Raw genomic sequence first — 22,820 nt, 5'->3', positions numbered from 1 at the left:
CCTGGTCCACAGAATGGGAATGATGAAGACTCCTGTTTCTTAGAGCTGAGAGGAGAAGTGACTTAATCCAAGGGACATCTTAGGAGGGTACCAGCACATAGGAGCGTTCAAGACATCTTAGTTATTGCTATTGTCCTGGTCATCACCATCTCCAATGTGTTTACGGTGTCAGTAAGGTGAACTGGCTGAGTGGGTCCTGTATCTTCCCACCGTCTCCTCACACCCACTGCAAGCATGGGAGATCGTTCCTTCGTGTATATATACCTTGTCAACTGTCTTCGCTCGGAGAAAAGTGATGCCAATATTTGGGAGGTGACACAAATCATCCTTGAGTATTTGCTTTTCAGTTGACTTGAGGAGCAGAGGAAGGGTAGATGCCTCCGGGCGGGTGGGGTATAGGAAGACCTCCTGTCTCTCCCCTGCCCTCAGCCTTTTTCTCTGAGGCCTCCCTCTTGGTCCTGCCGGGTGCCTGGCCTCTGCCCAGCCCGCCCAAGGAGCTGGCTTTCTCCCTGGGGGCTGGGAACTGTACTCTCTGCCCTCATCCCACGCTGACCCCAGAGTAGGAACCCCTCGCGGTCCTTGCAGGAGCATCCGGGCAGGCTGGAAATCTCAGGGCTTTGCTGTGGGCTGGGAGATGTGCGGGCACTGACTGCAGAGAAGAATGCATGTTTGGGGCGATCGGAAGACTACGAGCCTAGGGAGAACTTTCAGTGTCCCCATCTGGCTCTCTCGGATACCCAGTTGTCCTGGCTGTCTCCCAGGCTCTTGGGCGCCCCCTCACCCCCAGCAGGCCTCAGATAGGGCCTCAACACACCGAGCTTCCGCACGAGGGCGCATCCGCACTCGGCCGCCAGAGGCTTGTGCCATCCACTCCCCGGAAATATGCCCCTGCGCGGGGCTCCTCCCTACAGCGGGCTCCTCCTAGGCTCAAGTTACAAACTCCTAGAACTGGGAGCCCAGGATTCGACCCCACGCAGGAGCCGGGTTGGGGCGCCACGCAGTTCTACTGCTGGAAGGAGCCTCCCGGAGATGCTGCAAATCTGCAAACGCGAGGGGCTGGACTTGCCTCTCCAGACCGCGACTAGAAGCTGGTTTTTTTTTTTTTTTTTTTTTTTTTTTTCCCCTTTCTTTCTGTCTTTACTATCAGTGCCCCGCCCACCAGCCTCCCGGTCTCCGCCTGCGTCCGGCCCATGCCCAAATTGGGCGGTGTTTATTATTGTATGAATTCAAGCTCGGATTTGCCTTGGAGTTTAGAAGTAGTGCAGCGGAGGCGCGCCTTTCGGGAGAGGCAGGGATGCGCCTGCTGGACTTCGGGTGCCGGGCAAGCTCCAGGGAGGGCTCCGAGTGCGGAGGGGTTGGTGCGTAGTGACACCCATTTGTCTCCTCCTCTGGGTCTGTTAGAGCGGGAGCTGAGGTTGGACATCGAACTCGATCCAAGTTTGAACTTGCCGGGGGCGCGCTGGTCTGGAGAGGTTGGGTGACCCCGGGGACTAGGGAACTGCGGGTTGCATCCGCTCGGGCACTGAGGTGTCCCCCCCCACCCCAGGGTTGAAAGGGGTGCTCTGGTGAGATCTAGAGATCCAGAGAGAGGACAGCGCCCCGCCCCCTCCTGGCTAGAGGGCCATCCTCAACACCTAGGCCAGAGCCAGGCTGGGCTGGTCGGTTGGCCTAAGTTAGAAAAGCAGCACCTGGGAGGGAGGCCCAGAGGTGCCCCAGCGCCTGGCCTGGCGCTCCCTCAAGCTACACCTGCACCCAAACTGGTTTTTCCACCCTGATTTTGACTTCCTATGGCCTGTGTCAAACTTACCCACTTCCCTGCTATCTGGAACCCCTGAACATAGGGGTTACTCTATGGATTCCCCATTTTGGAGTGGGATTGTCCTGGCTTTCCCTTGTCCAGGGGTGACCTGGCCTTTAGCAAGCAGATGTCCTCTCGCTGCTGACATGCCCCGCCCCATGCACCATAGTGCCTCTCGTTCCCTTCCCTGCGGAGCAGGGCCCTGGGCCATTCCTATGCCCACCTGCCGCCCTCACCCCTCCCTCTCTTCTTTGGCATCCCCACACGGTTTACTCAATGAAACGCTAATTCAATTAACCCAAGTGTGTTTTTTTTTTCTTTTAAAAAATATTCAGCAGAGATCATAAACAGGAACTAGTGGTGCATTAGCCCCCCCGCCCCCACACCCACTGCCTCGGTGGGACAGAAGCCCGCTCCTCCTCAATCGGCATCATTCAGGGTTTTTGATTCAAAGCATGACGTAGCTGAATGTAAAATGAGACAGGGTGGGGGTGCTTACACCCCAGGGTGAGTGGGTGGGGGGGTGGGTGGAGAGCAAGCAGGCTTCCCAAATGCTTAATGTAATCACGGGCCAGCTGCGTGCACTTGTAAAGTTGTTATAACCCCCTCCTTGTTATAAACAGGAAAGCGTAGAATATAAAGCAAGAGACCCGCATTCACAAATACCAGCTCTCCGGCGACAGCTGCCAAATTCCCCTTTTATGGTGTTCCTTGCTTGCAACCTCAGTCCCATCAGAAAGACCTCAGCTTCTCCCCCCTGACCTCTCCAAATGGGTTTATTTTGGAACTACCCTCAACCAAGCCGTGGCCCAGGTACCCCCGCCCTCTCTAGCTCCCCAGGACCCTGTGCCTTGGCTTCCGGAGAAGCTGGGCTCCTGGAGGCCTCTTCTGGGTCCCCAGGGAGCCCCTGGAGGTAGAGGCTGGCCCACTCCGGGATACCAGGCCCCGCGGGTGAGCGCCTCCAGTTCCTGCAGGGCATCCCGATAGTTTCTCCAAGGAGGGCTGCCACCTCTTCTCCCAAGACTCCCAGACCTCTTAAATAGACACGCCGCTCCCCCCACCCAAATATCTAAATGCTTTCAAAGACCTCAGGAGGCATTCTATGAGATGGTTCCATCTCCACATCTATGAAGGCTGAGAGAAGAAAAGACCTTTTGTGGGAGGCTCAGGATAACTGGGCTCCCCCAGGCCAGCGGTGAAACTCCCCCCTGCGCCCCCACCCCATCCCCACCTCTCCTTCCTGGCCCGGCAGACCCCGCTCCCAGCCACCGTGGTCCACATCCTGCCTCACTGACTGTGTGTGCTTACAGCGTCAAGGGGTGGACGTGATATTTCAAACATCAGATCAGTGCGTTTATATATTGGGTGCCCGGAAATTTTTCCAAATAAACACAGCTTGATTCAACTTGGGTGGGCGGACTTATCAACAGACTAATTCTATAAACAAATGAAGGAATAGCCCTGAAACCGATTGGCTGGTATCAAAAAGACACGTGGAGGGAAAAGCTTGGAGTTTTTCAGCAATGAAATTTTAATTAATGTGGGTGGGCTGAGCACACAACGACTGTTTATCATAGACAATTTATTTTCCAGCGCTAAGTCAACATATAATAGCAAACTTACAACAATTATTTAACATTTTTAAAGCCATGAAGGGACAGAGCACGGAGCGGCCAGGGAGAGCGTTAGAGCGGGAGGCAGACGCACCGCGGGCTCCCCCGGAGGGCCCTCGCGGCGCGGGGCGCAGTCCCTAAGCCGCTGGGTCGCCTGCGTCGCGGGGAGCGCAGCGCTGGGCTCCGGCTCGCCATGAGCCACTTCTTCGGTCCCCGGCTGCCTGCTCTGGCCGCCTCACCCATGCTCTATCTGTACGGCCCCGAGAGACCCGGGCTACCGCTGGCCTTCGCCCCCGCGGCCGCTCTGGCCGCCTCGGGCCGGGCGGAGCCCCCCCAGAAGCCGCCCTACAGCTACATCGCGCTCATAGCCATGGCCATCCAGGACGCGCCCGAGCAGAGAGTCACGCTGAACGGCATCTACCAGTTCATCATGGACCGCTTCCCTTTCTACCACGACAACCGGCAGGGCTGGCAGAACAGCATCCGCCACAACCTCTCGCTCAACGACTGCTTCGTCAAGGTGCCCCGCGAGAAGGGGCGGCCAGGCAAGGGCAGCTACTGGACGCTGGACCCTCGCTGCCTGGATATGTTCGAGAATGGCAACTACCGGCGCCGGAAGAGGAAGCCCAAGCCAGGCCCAGGGGCCCCGGAGGCCAAGCGGGCCCGCGCTGAGACGCAGGAGCGCGGCTCCGAGGCGCAGCCTCCCGCAGGGCGCCGCGGCGGCCCCGCGACCCCCCGCCAGGAGGGAGCGCCCGCGCGCCCCTCGCCCCTGCTGGACGGCTCCTCTCCGCCGGCGCCCCTCCACTGGCCTGGGCCCGCGTCCCCGGAGGAGGACGCAGGCGACGCTGTCCAGGGCGCAGCGGCCTTGGCCGTAGGCCAGCCAGCGCGCACAGTGGATGGCCCGGGGTCCCCTCCGCGTCCTGCTTCCCACGGCTCTCCGAAGAGCTCCGACAAATCCAAGGGCTTCAGCATAGACAGCATCCTGGCAGGACGGCAGGGTCAGAAGCCCGCCGGAGGGGTCGAGCTCCTGGGGGGCGCCAAGCCAGGGCCCGGCAGCTGTATGGGTGCCTCGCTTCTGGCCACCCCCTCAAGCCTCCGTCCGCCTTTCAACGCTTCCCTGATGCTCGACCCGCACGTCCAGGGCCGCTTTTACCAGCTCGGGATCCCTTTCCTCTCCTATTTCCCTCTGCAGCTTCCCGACACGGTGCTTCACTTCCAGTAAAGCAAACAGTGACGGGGTCCTTCCCCTACCCTGGGCTGACCTTGTGAGCGACCAGGGGCCTAATCGCTGGGGGAAGGAGGCACGTTTTTGTTTTGTTTTTGTTTTTGTTTTTGAATGATCTTTTCTTCTGCAACGTGTGGATCCTGGGAAGTGTTACCAACTTTTGCACGCAGGTGGGCAGGGTCTCCTGCCTCCTCCGAGGTGAGGCGGACTTTCCCAGAACCCGGAGCACCTCCGGAGATTTAAAAGACCTTGCCTGGCTAGGACTTGGGCATCTCAGACCTCCTACCGCCAGAGCAGGAGAATTCCTTGACCTTAGGTCAGTCTAAGGGTGTGGTCTTCCATGCCCAGCACAGGTCCTTCATGTCCAGAGCAGCAAGGGCCCAGACAACCAGGGAGCAGGACCGCGAAGGACATGGTGGGGTGCTTTCAAACAGAGCCACATTCTGACTGTGGTCAGCTCAGTCGTGGGTTGTCACTGTGGCTCAGGCCTTGGCTCTGAGTCCACGGGGTGGTGGGTGTTCACAGCTGGGTTTGTCCTTGAAGTCCAGTTGTGGGGACACTGGCAGTGACCCCTGTGTTTCAGGTTCTTTGGGAGATCTAGGGCCTGGTGAGGATTTACAACAAATGTCCAGGTGGAAGCTAAGAAACCACACTTTTATTTTAAATAGAGAATTTCTCTCTTTTTTCTTTCTAGACAGTAAAAGGAATATGCTATGTTCTTTGGCTAGATGCTTGACTCTTTTTACTACAACGATTGCCCTGTGAAAATGTCTACAGTAACAACCTCTATTAAGAAAGTACACTCTATATAATAGCATTTTGTTGCATTATGATAGCCCGATAGTCAGTACCCATGATCTCCAAGACGTGTTACCAACATTAGCAGCCGTCCTGTCTTGTTGCTTTTGTTTTTAAGGGATCAAAAGATAGCAGAGGACACCGGAAGTGTGTGAGGGGGAGGGAAGGTGTCTTAGACTCAGAAGATTTTCCATTTGCATGTTTTTTCAAGATCTAGGTTTGATTTTTGCTACATTTTCCAGAATTGTGTAGTAAAGGACCACCTTTAATCCAAAAAGTTGGATGAAACAAACACAAAAGGCAGATACTGGGAGAGAGATGGGTCATGCTGGGCAGAGAAAGGGAATCTTCTGATATCTGCTGGAGGGTGTCTCTCTGGACCCCAAAGAACAGGAAGCTCAGCCAGAGGATTCTTTCAGACATTCCCAGCTGATGGCATCCCAGCCCGCACCCAGCTCTTCCCTCCAAGCCCCTTCCCCGGGTGGGCGGGCCTAGAGCCAGCAGCTAAATAAACACCTTATGGAGGTGACTGGAAATCTGGGGGGTGGGGAGCAGGAAGATCGGGAGGGGGGCGGGGGGAGGGCTCTGCAACAAAGATCTGGTTAAGACGATGGAGATTTTTACAGCCCAGTTCAGCTTGGAACTTTTGGGAAGTGCATCTAACCCCTTACAGTATTTCTCTTTGGGTTGCCTTGGGTGGGAAACTGAATTTCCTGAACCTCTAGGCTATTTTACTTTTATCTGATGTGGGAAAGACTCAGTAAGTCATGAGAGTTCTGGAGGTAGGCTGCAATAGATCTTCCAAATAACTTTTAATTTCCAGGACTTAGCTAAAGATGAACACAAACTTTACAGCAAGAGAGCCTATCGGTTAATATATCCGAAAGGACATTCCAGACAAGTATAATGATTTAATAATTAGTAAGCACAGAACTGACTTCCTGAGAATTTATTCTTAAAGCCATGTGCTACTGACCCGTAAGTTTCCTTGAGCACATTCTGCCCAGGTGGGTGGGAATGTTTTGGTGAGCTGCACAGTGTCCTTGATTTTAAGAACTTTGATGAGATCCCATTGTTGAGATCCAGGCTCACTGTGATTAACCTACAATGTGGTGGAAGGGCTGTCATGGATATTTTGTTATCCCAAAGTCTCAGCCTCTGTGAATAAAGTTGTTTTTTCATTAACCTCTCCGTGACTGGTTCAGTGGATTACTGGGGGGAATAAGCAAACAGTGTAATAGGAGAGAGGAGTCAGGGATTATATGTGGGAGCCCTGTCAGCATCTCAGGAGCAGAGAAGCCTGGAGCCAGTGGGTGCTGCCGGAACATCATGGAAACTCCATGGTGTAGGTTATGTTTTTAATTTTTCCTTTTGTGTTTGATTTGCTATCTCATGTGTTTTGTTAATTTACGATGGCTGTCTTCTGGAGAAACTAATAATCTAATACTGCCATTTTAAAAAGATGCATTTTAGAGTTACAATTCCAAGAAGTATAATATAAACAATGTTTTTGTGTCTCAGAAAAAAAAAGTCAGGAGTATGTATCTGCTTTGTAAGAGTGTTTATACAGACACAAGGAGGCATTCTGTTAACTAACCCCCGCATTCATCTGGTTTGGGAGGGCTGAGGGGAACGGACGGTACGTGATGGAAGCTATCGAATTGGTACGGTCCCGTGAAGATTCCTTCCTACTGAAGAAAAAGAGGACCTGTCTGTCTTAGCAATCCACACGGCTGTGCCAGTGCTCCGGATTTAATCACGGGCTCCAAGTTGTAGGGTCACTAAGACAAAAAAAAAAAAAAAAAAAGTTTCTACTCTTATTTAAAGCAAACTCTCCTCTGTATTTAGGGCAAACCAGAAGAACCTTATCTTTCTACTCTTAGGCAATCTGAAGGTACACCTCTGTGTTCCCTTCTAAACAAAGGGAATAGATTCTGTTTTTCTGACAAGGGTCTGTGGTTCAAGCTTAGTGTACACACACACGTACACACACTGATGAATACACCGATCATAATGGGGATGGAGCGGGGGTACCGTGTACAACACTAAGGACAGAAGTGGGTACATATGTACGCATGGGTATGGATATGCACACATGCATTTGTGTATGTGTGTGTGTGTATGTTCTGTACACACGAGTGTGCAGAAGTTCATCTTTTTTTGCATATAAGTGGGACAGATGGGCTCAGATCAAGTGCTGAATCCTTTCAAATTAATCCAAGTATTGATACTTTCAGAAAGATTTTCTTTTCTGATATAGTTCAAGCCAGGGTTGAAAATTTGGGTTTTGCACTATTCTGATGAAACTAACAAAGATTTCATTAAAGAATCTTGGAAGACACACCGACGTTGAGACCTTTACTTCTTCGACCTGTGCAAGGATAAGAGAACTTTGTAAAGGCCTTTTGCTTTGGTTTTGGTTGTTCATTGGCTCTTGTAGCAGCTAATGACCCTGCTGGGTCTCAAATGCCTCCGAAGGTTTTCCGGAACCTGAACAGGTTGTGATTCGCCATTTCGGATCTCTAATCGCATCTCTCTGTGAAGGAGTCCACATGTGGTCTCTACCATCTCATGAAGAGTGGTTCAGCGTGTATCCACGTGTGGGTTAAAGAACTAGCCACACATGATGTTACTGTTGCAGCTGAAAGCAACTGTTAACATCAGAGACGTGGGTGATGTTTCCAGTAGCCGGCAGCTCTCGATGAAGCTTTGTGCACTTCCCATCTTCATGGTAGCTGGAAACATCTTGTTTGCAGGAAGCAGAGTTTGTTCCATAGAGTAAAAAAATGCACATGATAATAAGCAAAGTTCATTGTTTAAAAATAAAGAGCATGAGTTTGTTGGAAAGATAAAATTCTCTGGATCCACATTTCAAGCCGTTTTTAAAGATATGTCTGAATAGCTAAATGGCAAGTTCTCTACTACACTTGTCCTCATGGGTTCTCTAGGGCCGGGCAGACACCATACCTGTGTGCAGCATCCTAGTGGTGAGCACTAGGAGGTGGTGGAGCCTGGGCAGAGCTGAGGGCTTTGCCTCGTCCAATGACATCCAAATGCCAATTTTACTGGGCAGACCATGTGAAGGGCACATAGGCCCGATGTGTATTGAAGCCCAGGGTCTATAGCATGGTGGGCAGATGAGAGTGAGTACAAGATTCAGTTCTGACCCTGGAAGGTGGCTGTAAGGAAAGGGGGTAACCCGAGCACACGTCCTAGGTCCTGAGGGGTGTCTACATCGTCAACACCGTTGTCTTTATTTACCTTGGCGGTGAGCGGGGAGAGTGGAAGGGAGGTGGTGGGGCAGAGATTTGGTCTTAACCTTTTCCCATTGGGCATGAGAATCAGGGTTCCAGAAAGAGAAGCCCACTTACATGGGCCGATGGAAAAGACCAGGGTAGAGGGATTGCTTATGTGGGGGAGGGCCAGGGGAAGGGCAGCTCCATGGGGAGCAAGAGTGAGTGTGGTTGCAGCTTCTGCAGGCAGGAGCCGAGGAGAAATACCCCAACCTCTCTCCTCTCCTGCCTTCCAGCCTCATGTGGATACCTCTGATTGGCTGACCCCGCTAGAAGTCCAGCCTGCAAGGGAGCCCAGGTAATGCAATACATAAGGGGCAACCTGCAAGGCCAAGAGGGGCTGAGAATGCACGGGGGTGGGGACGGGGCAGACAGACTGTGCCCAGCACGGTCGGGGTGGGGGGGCCTTCCTTCAGGGTCAGTCGGTGGCACCTGTCCTGACCACACTGTTGGGCCAAGAGCCAGGACTATAGGATGTCCTGGACAGTACTGGCAGCTACCGCTGGCCTTCCAGGAGATCTGACTCTCCCACTTGCCAAGCTTCCAAGAGAGGTGACTCTAGAGCCATCTGAGACCCACTTAGGGAGGCACGGCCTGGGTCTGGACTTCACTCTCGGGGGCCCTGTCCCCGGCCATGCAGTCTCTGCCTTCACAGCTTCGAGCCTGAGTTGCTGGGGGCTGTGAATGACGCTACACGGGTATCTTTCAGTTCACTGAGAATCTAAAACAAAACCACCTTTCACTAAAAGTGTCCTGAATACGGCTGGGGCCATCTCTCCCTTGTAGGGTGTGTGGGCCTCATGCTGGGAGGGCACTTCTGACCCAAGGGCAGAGGAAGTGGGACACATATGAAGTGTTTGGGCCCCAGGACAGCAATCTAGGTCAAGCCCTCTGGGAAGGGTGGAAGGATGTTCCGGTGTCCACAGGACCGCGTCACCTTGGACAACACTAAGTTGAAGCATGACTCTGGTCCTCACAATGTGCAATGTAAAATATTAGAAATGCCACGCCTTTCTGGCATCCTGGCATCACTACTTTCCCAAGTAGCTGGTCACCGTGTACTACTTCGTATTTTTCCAGGTGTTTCTAGACACACCTACCAGTGGGGAAGAATTCCTCCCATTACTGTCTTAATGAGTTGTTACTCATTCAGTAGGTTGAGTTGAGGTGGGGGTAGGGAGGGGTACGTTAACCTGGTGAAGAGTGTGTCCTTGGTGCCCACCAGGCAGAAGCGAATTACCCAGCTCTGCCCTTTTGTGTTGTGTGACATCAGCAAGGTGACCTAACACTTCTGTGCCTTAACTTGCTCATCTGTACAAACGGGCATAGCATCAGCAAAGGCCTCACAGATCCATCCTGAGGAGTCAAGTAAAATGATGGGTATAAGTTCATAAAACAATGCCTGCCCTGGTCCCCATCTCAAAATGGCAATCACCATGATGCCTCCTGCAGAAAGTGCTCAGTAAATGGGAGGTCTGTATACAGACAGAGCCGCTCATCTAAACACTTTGGTTTTATGGGCCCTTTTGTGCCTTCCTAGTTATGCAACGACATCATGACCCAATAGCTCTGCTCATGTTATGTAATTCTGGAGGTGGCAGAAGGCTTCTGGGGTTTGACTTCTCTGGGTAGGCTGGGATGCATTTTCATCTCTTTATTGCCCTGTTACGTCTCTTGAGATGATCCAACCCTTTGAACATGAAACCAAAAGCAAAATAAGCAGCGATGCATGGCGGGGGATCCTAGGAAAACCACAGGAGAGCCAATCCCGTAGGCCAAAGAGAGCGAGGTCCCTTTGGCGTTTCCTCGCTTCACACCGGAGCCTAGAGGGGTTCCCAGGGCCGCTGTCTAGTCATTGTGAACCCAAGGGCCCTGGGAATGAATGCAAGCCTTTATTTCTGCCCTCAGCACCAGGGCTGCTCCTGCAGGTCAAGGAGAGGCCCCAGCCCTCTCCTGGGGAGAATGGGACCGGACCAAGGAGCAGTGTTCCTTAAACTCTTGTGTTTCATAGCCCGCCTTATAAAGTGTAAGGGACATTTCTTTAAATGCTGTGGCTAAATATAGCAAGGGCTTGGTCAGCTAGAACATTTTTAGAAAGCACATTACAAATCAGGAATGTTTTGAAGAAATAAATAAACTTTCCCACATTTTTGGACTTTGAGTCGGCACTGTGGGCTCCATCTTGGGAGCCTGATGGTGGTGGTGGTGGTCGGGGGTGGTGATGAATAATTCACGTTGGGGCTCCGGCTGGTGCCCGAGTCCCCTGGCAGTGACTTCTCCTTCCCTCCACCGGGCGTGGGTGGGAGACACTGTCAGGTTAAGGGCACCCCGGCATCTGAGGAAGGGCCACCCAGTGACCTGACGAAGTGAGGATTAAAGAGGAATAAATCTATTTCTAGCACATTTCATGGCTCATCTTGTCTTGTTCTGGGTGTTCGCTGGACTTCCACGCAAGAGGAGAAGGATCCTGGGGGCGGTGATGCCCGCTCTCTCTGTTGTAGGACAGCCAGCCGCTCTGGCTCCTTGTAGGGCCAGTGTCCCATCCCCAGGGACCCCCATCGGGTCGGCCTGTGGTGGGACCGGACGGGGCACCTCTAAAGGCTGCTCAGGGGTGTCTGCTCGGCAGCCAGAAGTAAGAGCCACGCCGGTGAGGGGCATGGCCGTCTGTGGGGCTCAAAGGACCAGCCCATCCTTTCTTCTCACCTGTCATAGTGTACTCGGTTTCTAGGTGATGGGAGTAGATTCTTGGCTCCTCTCCACGACCTCCACTGTCCTTCTGTACTCTGGGTCGCGGTGCCCTGCACTAACGCAGACGTTACGGCTTACGTGTTCACGGGAGAAGTGCGGGCTATGCAGGAAAGTGTTGAGAAAGGAGCCAATCTGTAATCCCCGACCACCTGTAACAATCCCACGTCCAGGAGATTCTAGAAGGCTGGCACTTCAAGGCTATTCTGGTAGGTCCCTCTGGATGGACAGAGGCGAGGTACACGCACACGCACACATGTGTATACATTGCCTTTTACTTCATCACTGCCACCACCCTCATTGTCATCTCCCGGTCATCGGAGAGCTGCTCTGTATTCTCTGTGTGGGGCCACGCGCAGTGCTGGGGACAGAGACCTCTGACAGCCCAGCAACAGAGGGAGATGAGGAGAAATGAGATTTGCTTACTTACTTACTAAAACCTTTCGTTCTGAAATAATTACAGATTCACAGGAAGGAACAAAGAAATGTCCAGGGAGGTGAGAGACACTTATTTTGTACAAGAATTCTTAAGTCATTCTGCAATCTAATTTTCATTTCTGGCACTAGGGATTGGGGACAGAGACCCCCACCAAGTGATGGCCGGTTGACAGATCTGCTCAGTGACCCTAACGTCTCCTCCCTCCTGGCCACACTGACTTCTGTGTCCGAACCACACCAGACCCCAAGTTTCACTTTCGTGCGCTTTCCTATTCTCCCAGCTGTTACGGAAGTACCTGCCGGTGAACAATGGGACCTCTGTTGTCCGCTGTGCTCAGTGGGTCTCTACCTGGACTGAGCCCTAGAATCACCAGGGAGCTTTACAAAATACTGATGGTGGGGTCACAAGCTCTGATGGTATGTCAGAAACCTTTCCAGATGGTCCTAGTGTGCAGCTGAGTTCAGGAACCAGTGGTTTCAATATCAGTAAGGGATGGTCTGAGGTCAAGTGCCCCGATTATTCAGAAAAACCACTTGGCACGAAGACACGAAAAAGTAGGTTTGGGGCTGAATGAAGCGGACCAGCTGTTGATGTTACTCAAGGCTCCATCACTCCTTGCACGCCCTCCAGGGAGAAGGTATTGAGTACACCATCTTTGCCACACATCATCCCGCTGGATCATTTCAACAACCCTGTGAGCTTGCCTAGAGTCTTCCCGCTTGATGGACGACAGAAATCGAGGTTGGTGGGAAGGGAAGCTGACCAGGAGCACCTAGTCATGGAGAACCTGAGTCCGAACCGGAGGCCAGCCATTCCTGAAGCTCCCCCTCCTTCACACCTTCTCAATGCGGCCACACACAGCAGTGTGCCGGCGTGGGGTGGAGGAAGCACGTGCATTTAGGGATGTGCAGAGAGCGGCGGGAGGTTTACATTTCTCACCATCAGGAATGTGGCTTGTACCAAGCGGCTTCTGTAATCAGAATTGCTCGCTGCTCTTCAGCTAACCAACAGCGGCGTGCCCACTCACAGCCGGGCCTCAGACACTCCTTAGGGGCTTAAAAGTGGACTGGGCCCACATCTTGTCCTCGAGGGTTTTGTGTGCAGGGCGGGGCGGGGGGGGGAACTGAGGAAGCAAATGGACACGCCGAGAGCAGCCCCGAGCAGCAAGGTTATCTGACTCAACATGTTGATAGCCCCAGGGCTCACCAAAACCCCGCACAGTGCATCTCTGTGAGACCCCCACAACCAAGAACGAGCTGGTGGTGTAAGCCACATTTCTCTCATCTTCTCATCTCTCTTGGATTTTCAAGCTAATGGGCCTCTTAACCTCCCAGACTGGTGAGCCAAGAAAGCAATTTCACGATGCTTAGTAGCCACATTAAAACAAACAAACAAACAAAAAACTGAAAAAGAAAACAGGTGCAGTGAATTTTAGCAATATATTTTATTTAAACCCACTCATCTGAAATATGACCATTTCAGCAAGTCACTGAACACCAGCACGTATTGAGGTATTTAGCATTTCTTTATGTGGTACTAAGTCTTGGAAACCCGGCGTGTGTTGGGCGCTTGGGGCACCTCTCTGCGGAGCCGGCCACGCTGCAGGCGCTCCGAGGCGGTGCGAATCCGGCCGTCGCCCACGGGCAGGGGCGGCTCCAGGTTCTCTTTCCTTGCCCCTCCACACGCCCCTCTGGAAGCCTGCCGTTCCTTAGGGTCCTTGTCCCCACGGCAGGCAGGTCGTAAGAGCTGCGCGGGTCTCTCCCCATGCTGCGTAAGCTCTATCCCGGCGAAGGTGGTATCATTTTTGTCGTGTTCCTGTTTTTCTGTAAGCGCTAGCCTAGTGCCTGCCACACAGTAGGCATCCAAAAACGTCACAGGCTTGCGTTTTCCTTGGTGCCTGACTCCCCTGCTGGAGCGAATATCCCTCAGCTTATGATAAGCAAGCACTTGGCGCATGAAAGCCAGTATTTGTCAGACGGATGGTCTTACAAAGGCCCAGGCCCCCACTCGGGTGTCTTTTTCCAGGAGCCGGCGGTAGGGCTTAGCTGACAGGTGAACGTGGATAGAATTAACTGGGCGCTGGGGGCCCAGTCTGGCTTTTTCCCTTGGGAGTGAGCTACCTTCGGGAGGCACTCATTCTGTTTACTCTCGAGGGTCTGGGGGTGGGGGCAGAGGTGGTCCACAGCTGCCCAGACTGGTGGGCAAGTCTATTGCTCCCCATGGCTATAAGCCTCATTCTCCGACCGAGCCTTTAAAGTAAATGTGTTGACATCTTTTGGCCCAATCCCCATCATTTCCCAAATGGTTCAGAATTCAGGCAGATCCCCCGTTTTCCTGATGAGAACCCCACCAAGGGGCAAGGAGGAGGTGTGAACTCCCCGAGGCACAAAATTATATAGTGCAGGGTCGCAGGGGGCTCCCAGCTCCCAGTCTGCAGGGCGGGGGTCAGGCTGCAGCGCATGAGAAAAATGCTAGCCAGAGTCACTCTTCTCACTCTGGACGCGCCCCTGCAGGCGAGAACCTCCCCGAAGAATCAAAGGGAGTGCGGTCCTCGGAGCACCGTGGAAGAGACCCAGGGTTCCGTGTTTAATCTCCACAGCTTCCAGAGGGGCAGGGAGACCGTTCAAACTGCAGACGCGACCTCTGGATTTATAGGTTTTCAAGTGAGTTGTGTCCTCTCCCCTCTGGTGAGAAGGATGCTCCCGGGAAGCTAGAGTTGTGGGGATGGGGGTGGGAGAGGAACAAGAAGGCGGGGCAGCAGCTGCGGACTGTGAGAAACAGGAAAAGTCCTTGGAGCTCCATTAAGAGCAGGCAGTTGTCTTTCCCAGCAACAGAAATTCTCCATGGGCCCCATAATTCATGCCGCAGAGCCGAGCTTGAAATCAGCTCAGAGAAGCTGCACTTGGTATGACCACTGACTACGATACGTGTGCGTGTGCATGTGCGTGTGCGTGTGCGTGTGTATGCACGTGTATGTGGCAAAAAGAGGCTTTGGGGGGACAAGACTGTCCACCGGTGCCCCTTCCTCCATCCCTAGTTTGGGGGGGGACCCTGCCAGCACCCAGCACTTCCTCCCCTCTGAGTCCCATGGCCATCCTTCAGTCCTCAGAGAGCTTCCCGAGCCTTTGTTTTCATTAGCAAAGCAATATGTAATAATAGTTGTTAAAATAATTGTATTTCTGTTTTTACATCTGTAAAGATTAAGTTAAACAGTATGAAGCCCATTAAACTATTTCATGACACGCTGCCGTAAATTGCCCTTCGTTCCCACTGCTACTATTATTCCAGAGTAAACTTCAGAGATCGGGCGGCTGCCACGAAGGGTTATTTATAGCGGCTCATTCATCAATGAAAAACTTCAAAAGGAATCTGTTCTCTTCTATTGGGAAGCCAAAGAAAACTCACATAAAGACAGCCCTGTTAAGAAACAAAGCGGAGGCGACCGCAGGACATTTGGTTAAGTGAAATCCTGATTTCTAACAAATACCATGTCGCAAAAAGAGATTGCTGGCAACGTGAATCCATTTAAGCAACTCCGATCCCGTTGGATAGTTCAAATAAGCTGTTAAACAGTTGTATTTACGTTGGCTTCAAAGGGCCTGGGCCTCCTTTGGGGTTTTAAAAGTGTAATAGGTTTGTGATCCTGATGTAGCGGAGCAAATCTTTTCATCTCAAGCGAGCTCGGGGGACGGACTCATCCCTTTGCCTATTGCTTATGGTTTGAATCTACAGTTTCCTTGGCTTTTAGTATAAAGCCGAGTTGGGGATTGGAGTCGAGTCTGCAATGGTGGGAATACCACCCTTCAGAAGCAGGTAATCTTGGCTCCGTCTTGCAGATAAAAAACTGGAGTTGAGGAAATCTCAGTCTTCGTCCGTCATATGGGCCCAAAACGTGACCCATAGATGACCCCGCCTTTCGTGACATCTTAGAACTGCAGGGATTTGTTTTGAGTCGGGTCCCGAAACAGGACCAGATGCAGCCATCTGCACATTCACGGGCAAAACGGCCACCATACAGCTGGCTCACTCAGGAAGGCAAACCCCAAGATGTCAGATGATGGGAGCCCTGGCACTTTGCGTTCCTGCACCTCAACCCTGGACAGGACTCTGGTGAGCAGGGTGTGCCCAGTACCCAGGAGATGAGCTGTGGGAAGGAAACCGTGTCTGACTGACTCTGTGTTGTGGAGACGGTTGGTATTTCTGGAGGTGGAGGTGGGGACATCGGCCGTGACAACATGGGTTCGAGCATTCACAATCATCAAGCAATTAGCCTGCACTGGGAACCCTGCCAAGTGAGAGCATCACGGGTGTTCTGTCACTTATTTTTCCCAGGCCTGTGAGATGTAAGTAGTGATGTTGTGCCCATTTCACAGATGAGCAGATTGAAGCTCGGTGAATTAATTTGAACCAAGTTGCTGCTCGGCTGGGATTGGAGAGGGCTCAACCTGGGGGCTGGCGTGGGGGAGGCTCGTGTCCTTCTCTCTCCACTCATACCTGAATGGATGGCTCTGGATTCAGACAGGGCAGGGTCATGGTGATGGTTGTGCAGCTTGTTTACTACGTGGACCTGGCCGGGAGGCTGAGTCGAGGCGGAAAAGCAGGACGCCCTCTGCCTGCTGCTGAGCTGTGTGCCTCAGAGAAGGTGGCTCAGGATTGAGCTATCTGGATTGGAAATCTGGCTTTACTACTCGTTAGCAAGTTACGCAGCCTCTTCAAGACTCAGATTTCTCACCCCTCAAATGGGGTAATAACATCAAGGCGGTAGTGAGGATTGAATGGGATGAGGTCATTTATCTGCAGAGACTGGCGTGCATGATAATCCCCGCGGCGGGCATCGCCTGAGCACCGACTCCCAGCCAAGCCAGAACCTGACCTGTAGAGATGCGAGGCTCGGGCATTTCCTCCAGCTGCACTCCCGGATGGGGCTCTTCTGCCCTCATTCTGCGGAGAGGTTCGGTAGCTTGCCCAGCACGGCACAGCTCCCAGTGGGAGAGCAGGGAGACAAAGCCAGGCGGTCGGGCTCTGGAGTCTGTTCTCAACTCTCTCTTTAGCAGACCCTCAGTGAGTACGGAGGGCATGGTGCTACCCTTTAGAGTGCACTGTCGGGGCGAGGCTGAGAGTCGGTGCTCCTTCTGGACGTCTGCTGACCGCGACGCATTTCTTGTGCCGCTCCAAGGACACCCCGCCCCCCAACCCGGAGGACTCGCAGAGTTAGGTTCTAGAATGTTGTCCTCCAGGTGGGCAACACCTGATCTAGACAGGCTGCCTCTGTGTGCTTGGGAATCGGGCCTTGGACCCCACCCCCGGCACCACTGCCGTGGATCTCAGCGGGTGACCCCCAGCAGGGCCGTGTGCTCTCTGGACTCGCTTTCCTGTATGACAAGGCAGCGGGTTCCCGGGAGGGCTGAGGACTGCTGTGTTGTAACGCACCCTGGGTCTCTGCCATCGGAGTTGGGAGGGGCCCCCGTCGCACGTGCCTGACCACAGACGCTCCTTCTAGGGTCCAGACTGACTCTCAAAGGACCCGCACTTTGATTTTGTTCAGAGCCTGAGGCAGGTGCCCTGTCTCAGACATACAGAGCAGTGACCAAATTACTTCCTTTTGTGGGAACTGTGTTCATTGCCCATAGATGGCTGTCGGGGGGAGTTCGGAGAGCATCTCTGATTAGGGCTGGGGACCTGAACAAAGTGGAAATGCTGACTTTTGCAATTTCCTTGAATTTCCTTGAAAGCAGTTACCAGAAAGAACAGGTGACTGCAAAGGCCAGAATCACTCTCTGGCCACATTAGCGGGAGCTTCCAGCGCACGGCCTCCTGGCTCGAGGAAGGGAAGGGGGCTTGTTGGATGCAGGATGGAGGGGGCGAAGCTAGTGCCCACCCTGGCCTGGCGCGCCTCCTGCATTCGGGGGGTCTTTTCCTTGGGCCTGCTCTTGGAATTGAATTCGGAGGCATTTTGGATTTGCTGACCATCTCACCCGGTTTTAAAAATGCTTGGGGTTTCATAAAACTGAGAAGATATTTGCCACACCCCTTCCCCTCCATTTTTAAACCCATGTGGATTTTAAGGGGAATTTAATCCATGTGTTTCTGAGTCATTTGCTCTTAACTCATCAAAACCTTGTTTCAAAAAAGCTATTTGATGTCCAAGGAGCTTTTGGAGCTGGGCTTTAAATCTTTTCAAAGTCTCCCCTTCCCGGCTTTGAAATGAGATGTTGCCTTTTGCCAAGCATAAATGAGCTCACCAGCTGAAAAAAAGGTTCCTGTTTGGTTCACAGTTGGAGACTGCGAATTCTCAGCGGGCTGTGAAGTGGGCAAAACTTCCCTCCTCTGAAGACCCGGCAGGTCCCCACTCCTCGAGGCAGGATCTGTATCCTGCAGCCTTGGCATCTGTCCGGGAGCCTGCTTGGTGGTCACTGGCTGGGGAGCGGTGGGGGTGACGGAGCCCACTGAGCCTACCACCTTGACTCTGCCCAGAGGAGGGGGAATGCTTGGAAGATACTCCGAGGAACAGTCTCCCCACATTTAGGGGAATGTAACTTAGGAGTGACTGCTAACCTCTTTATAAAGTCTGAATTATTTTTTTAATTGCAGTAGAGCTGACAGAGTCTGAATTATTTTAAACTTTTTTATGCAGAGAAGGGTTAAGACGTGTAGGAGAGTAGAGAATGCACACCTCCCGCACCCCCAGCGGACTTTACCAATTATCAGCTCGGTGCCAGTCTCGATTTTGAAATGAATCCTGGACTTCACATCATTTCAATGTTAAATATTTTGGCCTATATCTCCAAAATATAAGGAAGGGCTCTTAAAAAATCCAGAATACCGTGATCACAAATTGACAGTAAATTCCTGAATTTCATGCAATATCACATCGGTGACTAATTTCCCTCGTTTTCCCATAATGTGTTCTTCGAAGATTTTTGACCAGCCTCACCGCTTCACTCAACTTGCTAAGTGTTTTCATATTTATCATTTCTTCCTCAGAGCATCCCCTTGGTGTGGCCGGGAAGGACTGAATAATTAATTTGACCAAGCATCCTTTGCTGGGCGCCTGCCTTGTGCGGGGCCTCTTGGGGGACTGCGCAGATGTTAGCGAGCTGGAGTTTTTGTACCCAAGTAGGTGACACTCCATAACCACCAGCCATATGATAAGTAAACTGAGGCCCGGAGGCTAAGTGGCTATCCCGAGGGGTCAGGGCTTTCAGACGGAGCCAGGAGTCAGAACACATCCTTTAACTTCCCAGACCAGGTCCTTCCACTGAAGCCTGATGCCCCCTTTGCGGTGTTGGACAAAAGCTCACCTTCGGCTACTTCTCTGGGCCTGCTGTCCATCACTTGGCTGTGCCACCGTGGGCAGGTCCTTTTGTGTTGCGTGTGTAGCGTGAGACCCGCCTGGAGGGCGCAGATTTGCAGCCCTCTGCCCAGGCCAGGCAAGTGTGGGCTGTTTTCTTTGGTTCACCAATATTTCAAAGCACGCTGTATCTTGGAGATCTTATTCTTGGTAGCAATCTGAGCAGCCTAGTGTCTGTACCTTACAGCTGGCCCCTGCCGAATTTGCCACCCCTGGATCGCAGTGTGCCTCCTACACACTTTGCAGGCTCAACAGGGCAACGATTCTGTGTCTGTGTAGGGACAGCATATGCACACTTGTACACAGGTGCACATCTTCCTATCTCCGCTCAGGCTATTCTAGACTCTTTCCATCACCCCAGAAGTTCCCTGGAGCCCTTCCCCAGTCAGGCCCCCACCCTGCAGGTAAGCGCTATTGTGGCTTCTGCTGGCGTTAGTTTTATTTACTCTTGACCGTCATTTCCTCGCTCTGGAATCACACAGCATGGACTCATCTGTGTCCAGCTTCCCTTTCGCAGGTTGTGATGTGCCTCCTGCAGCAGGGAGTTGTGCTCCCTGGTTTGTTCCTTTCCCCCCGCAGTGTGCTGTTCCCGTATGTGAGTGTACCGCGGTCTCCACCCCTGCACGAGTGTACCGCAGTCCCTCCCCCTGCACGAGTATACTGTAGTCTCTCTTCCTGCACAAGCGCACCGCAGTCCCTCCCCCTGCACAAGTGTACCGCAGTCCCTCCCCCTGCACGAGTATACTGTAGTCTCTCTTCCTGCACAAGTGCACCGCAGTCCCTCCTCCTGCAAGAGTGTCCCGCAGTCTCTCCCCCTGCATGAGTGTACCACAGTCCCTCCCCCTGCACGAGCGTACTGCAGTCCCTACCCCTGCACGGGTATACTGCAGTCTCTCCCCCTGCATGAGCGTACCACAGTCTCCCCTCCCCCTGCACGAGCGTACTGCAGTCCCTACCCCGGCACGGGTATACTGCAGTCTCTCCCCCTATATGAGCACATCGCAGTCTCCCCTCCCAGGCACGAGCACACCACAGTCTCTCCCCCTGCTTGAGTGTACTGCAGTCCCTCCCCCTGCATGGGCGTACCGCAGTCCCTACCCCTGCATGAGTATACTGCAGTCTCTCCCCCTATACAGCGCACCACAGTCTCCCCTCCCTGGCACGAGCACACCGCAGTCTCTCCCTCTGCATGAGTATACTGCAATCTCTCCCCCATACGAGCACACTGCAGTCTCCCCTCCCTGGCAAGAGTGTACTGCAGTCCCTCCCCCTGCCCAAGCGGACTGTGGTGCCTCCCCTGCACAGATATCCCACAATCTATTTATCTATGGCATTGTAATAGGTGCTTGGGTTGTTGGCAGTTCTAGCGCGAGTATGGCTGCTATGCGCATTCTCTCACACGTCTTTTTGAAGGACATAAGCCTAAGCCCTCGTTTCTGTTGGGGATGTGCTCCAAAGGACCACAGGGTGGTCGTGGGGGCCTACTGTGCGCTTTGCTAAGTCTGCCAGACAGCGTCTTGGTGAGGCAGGGCTCCCGACCTCCATTTCTCACTCCTTCAGAGGGGCTGCCTCCTCCTCTTGGCTCACCACACTGTAAGCACCTGGCACACACGGCGTGTTGAGCTAACGCAGCTCATGCTTGGGGAGGGGCCCTGCCCGACCCCCTGTCCGCCACACCCTCGTCCCAGCCACTGCCGGCACCCACCCGCTGGCACACATGGCATCTGCACACTGCTCCGTCTTTTTTCTTTCCTTTTTTTGGAGAGAGAGAGAGAGAGTGCGTGAGCGTGAGTGGGGGTGGAGAGGTAGGTGAGGGGGAGGAGCAGAGGGAGAAGAAGAGAGAATGTTAAGCAGGCTCCAGGCTGAGCACGGAGCCCAAGGCAGAGCTCGATCTCAGGACCTGAGCCGAGATTGAGAGTCGGACACTTAACTGACAGAGCCACCCAGGCGCCCCCGCACACTGCTCATTCTGGCCTGGGCCTCCTCCAGTCCTCCCAGAGCTTGGTGAGGCTGGCATCACCATGCCCACTTTGCAGAGGGCAAAGCTGAGGCTCAGTGGAGCAATGGCTTGGTCCCCATGATGCTGAAGGGGTGGAGCTGGGACACAGACGTTCCTTAGGCCCAGGCGCTCGGTCATTAGCCCACCCACCCCGAAGCACCCCGAAGCCTTTGGCACCCCCAGTAAGCCCGCTGCCAGACGGCCCCCCCCAGCCCTTCTGTTCCAGCGGAATGGTTTTCAGCGACAAGCTCATTTCTAGACAGTTTGGCTTCCCCTGGGATGTCTCCAGGGGCTACAGTCTGTTTATAAATGGCCCCTGGGCCTTTTCCTTTACTGGCCTCTATTGACAAATAAATGGCTGACTCACAGGAGTAAAAATACACTTCTGGTTTAGAGTTGCGTAGAGTTCTTAAAAGTTTGTTGTGTCTACTCAGATGGCACAGCCGTGCCCTAGGACGAGGCAGCTGACTGACTGAAGGACGCACGCCAGCTTCCTTGGTTGCTACTATGTGTTGTAGGCCATGGGGACCAGGTTCACGAGGCCGCAGGGTCACTCCCCTCTGGGGTTCTGGCTGAGCAGAGCCCTGGATTTGGGGCCAGCAGCAGCCACAGATCTGTCGTTTCTCAGCTGTGTGACCCCGGGCCGGTCATCAACCTTGCCCCCAGGGTTGTCCCGAGGAGTGTGCAACACACGATTTCAAACAAGTTGCCAGAGTGAATGTTTTGAGATAGGAAGAGGGCGCCCAATAGGAGCTCTGAGAAGGAGGCTGGGCCAGATCACAGGAGCCGGTGGAGGATTCGGGACGTCTCGGCTTGGCGATGCCAAGCGCCCAGCCCAGGTTCTGTCACCTCCCCATCCTGTGCCCTTGGCCGACTTTGCTAATTGATCACAGTGTTTCCCTGCTGCGGCTGGAAATGGAATCTCACGGGGCACATTCCTGTGGGATCCTCATGATATGGCCCAGGCAGCCATCAGCAGCGGACTGGAGTTGGCGTGCAAGTTAGAGCCTGTGCGCACTCCTTGCCAAAGATCAGCATCTTCCAAGATGTGAGGCACGTTCTCCGGGGAGTTCTGAAGGTGGCTGAGCTGCGACATCAGGCCTCATGCTAAGTGCATGTGAATGAGCAACACAGAAAGGTATTTCCTGCCCCTCCTCACTGCTGGCCCGTCTCTGTGATAGGACGCCTCTCGAGTGACCCCGCTCTGTCTGTACCCCTCTCTCAACGCTCCTGACCTCCATGTGTAACAAAGACAGATGAGCTTCAGCTCAGAGGCCTGGGCGGCTGGAGCGTCCGGTGAGGGCTGGGAACCAGTGTTTGGTTTCTGTGGTATTTATTTCCACCATCATGCCTTCTTCTGATGGCCCCACTATGGGTTTTCCATTTATACTAGGGACGTGAGGTTTCTTATAAAGGAGACTTGTCCAATGAAGGTGAGTCCATTTAGAGGAGATGCAGTGTGTAAGGGCGCAGGGTGGGTGTGACTGTCAGAGCGCGCAGACAGCCTGCAGTGGTGCTGACTGGGGGGGGCGGCTGCTGGAGGCCACACAGGAACCCCC

At 53.3% G+C, this 22,820-nt stretch overlaps 1 protein-coding gene across 1 annotated transcript; it reads left to right on the top strand.

Annotated features, from left to right (window-relative positions):
* The first annotated feature begins 3,457 nt into the window (after positions 1–3,457).
* On the top strand, positions 3,458–5,970 carry FOXL1 (forkhead box L1). The gene has a single exon (XM_027619429.1). The coding sequence runs from the start codon at positions 3,605–3,607 to the stop codon at positions 4,631–4,633; it is 1,029 nt and encodes a 342-aa protein (XP_027475230.1). The 5' UTR covers positions 3,458–3,604; the 3' UTR covers positions 4,634–5,970.
* Positions 5,971–22,820: the final 16,850 nt, after the last annotated feature.

This window comes from Zalophus californianus, chromosome 17, assembly GCF_009762305.2.
Source record: "Zalophus californianus isolate mZalCal1 chromosome 17, mZalCal1.pri.v2, whole genome shotgun sequence".
Classification (NCBI taxonomy): Eukaryota; Metazoa; Chordata; class Mammalia; order Carnivora; family Otariidae; genus Zalophus; species Zalophus californianus.
This window is presented reverse-complemented; position numbering and strand designations above follow the sequence as displayed.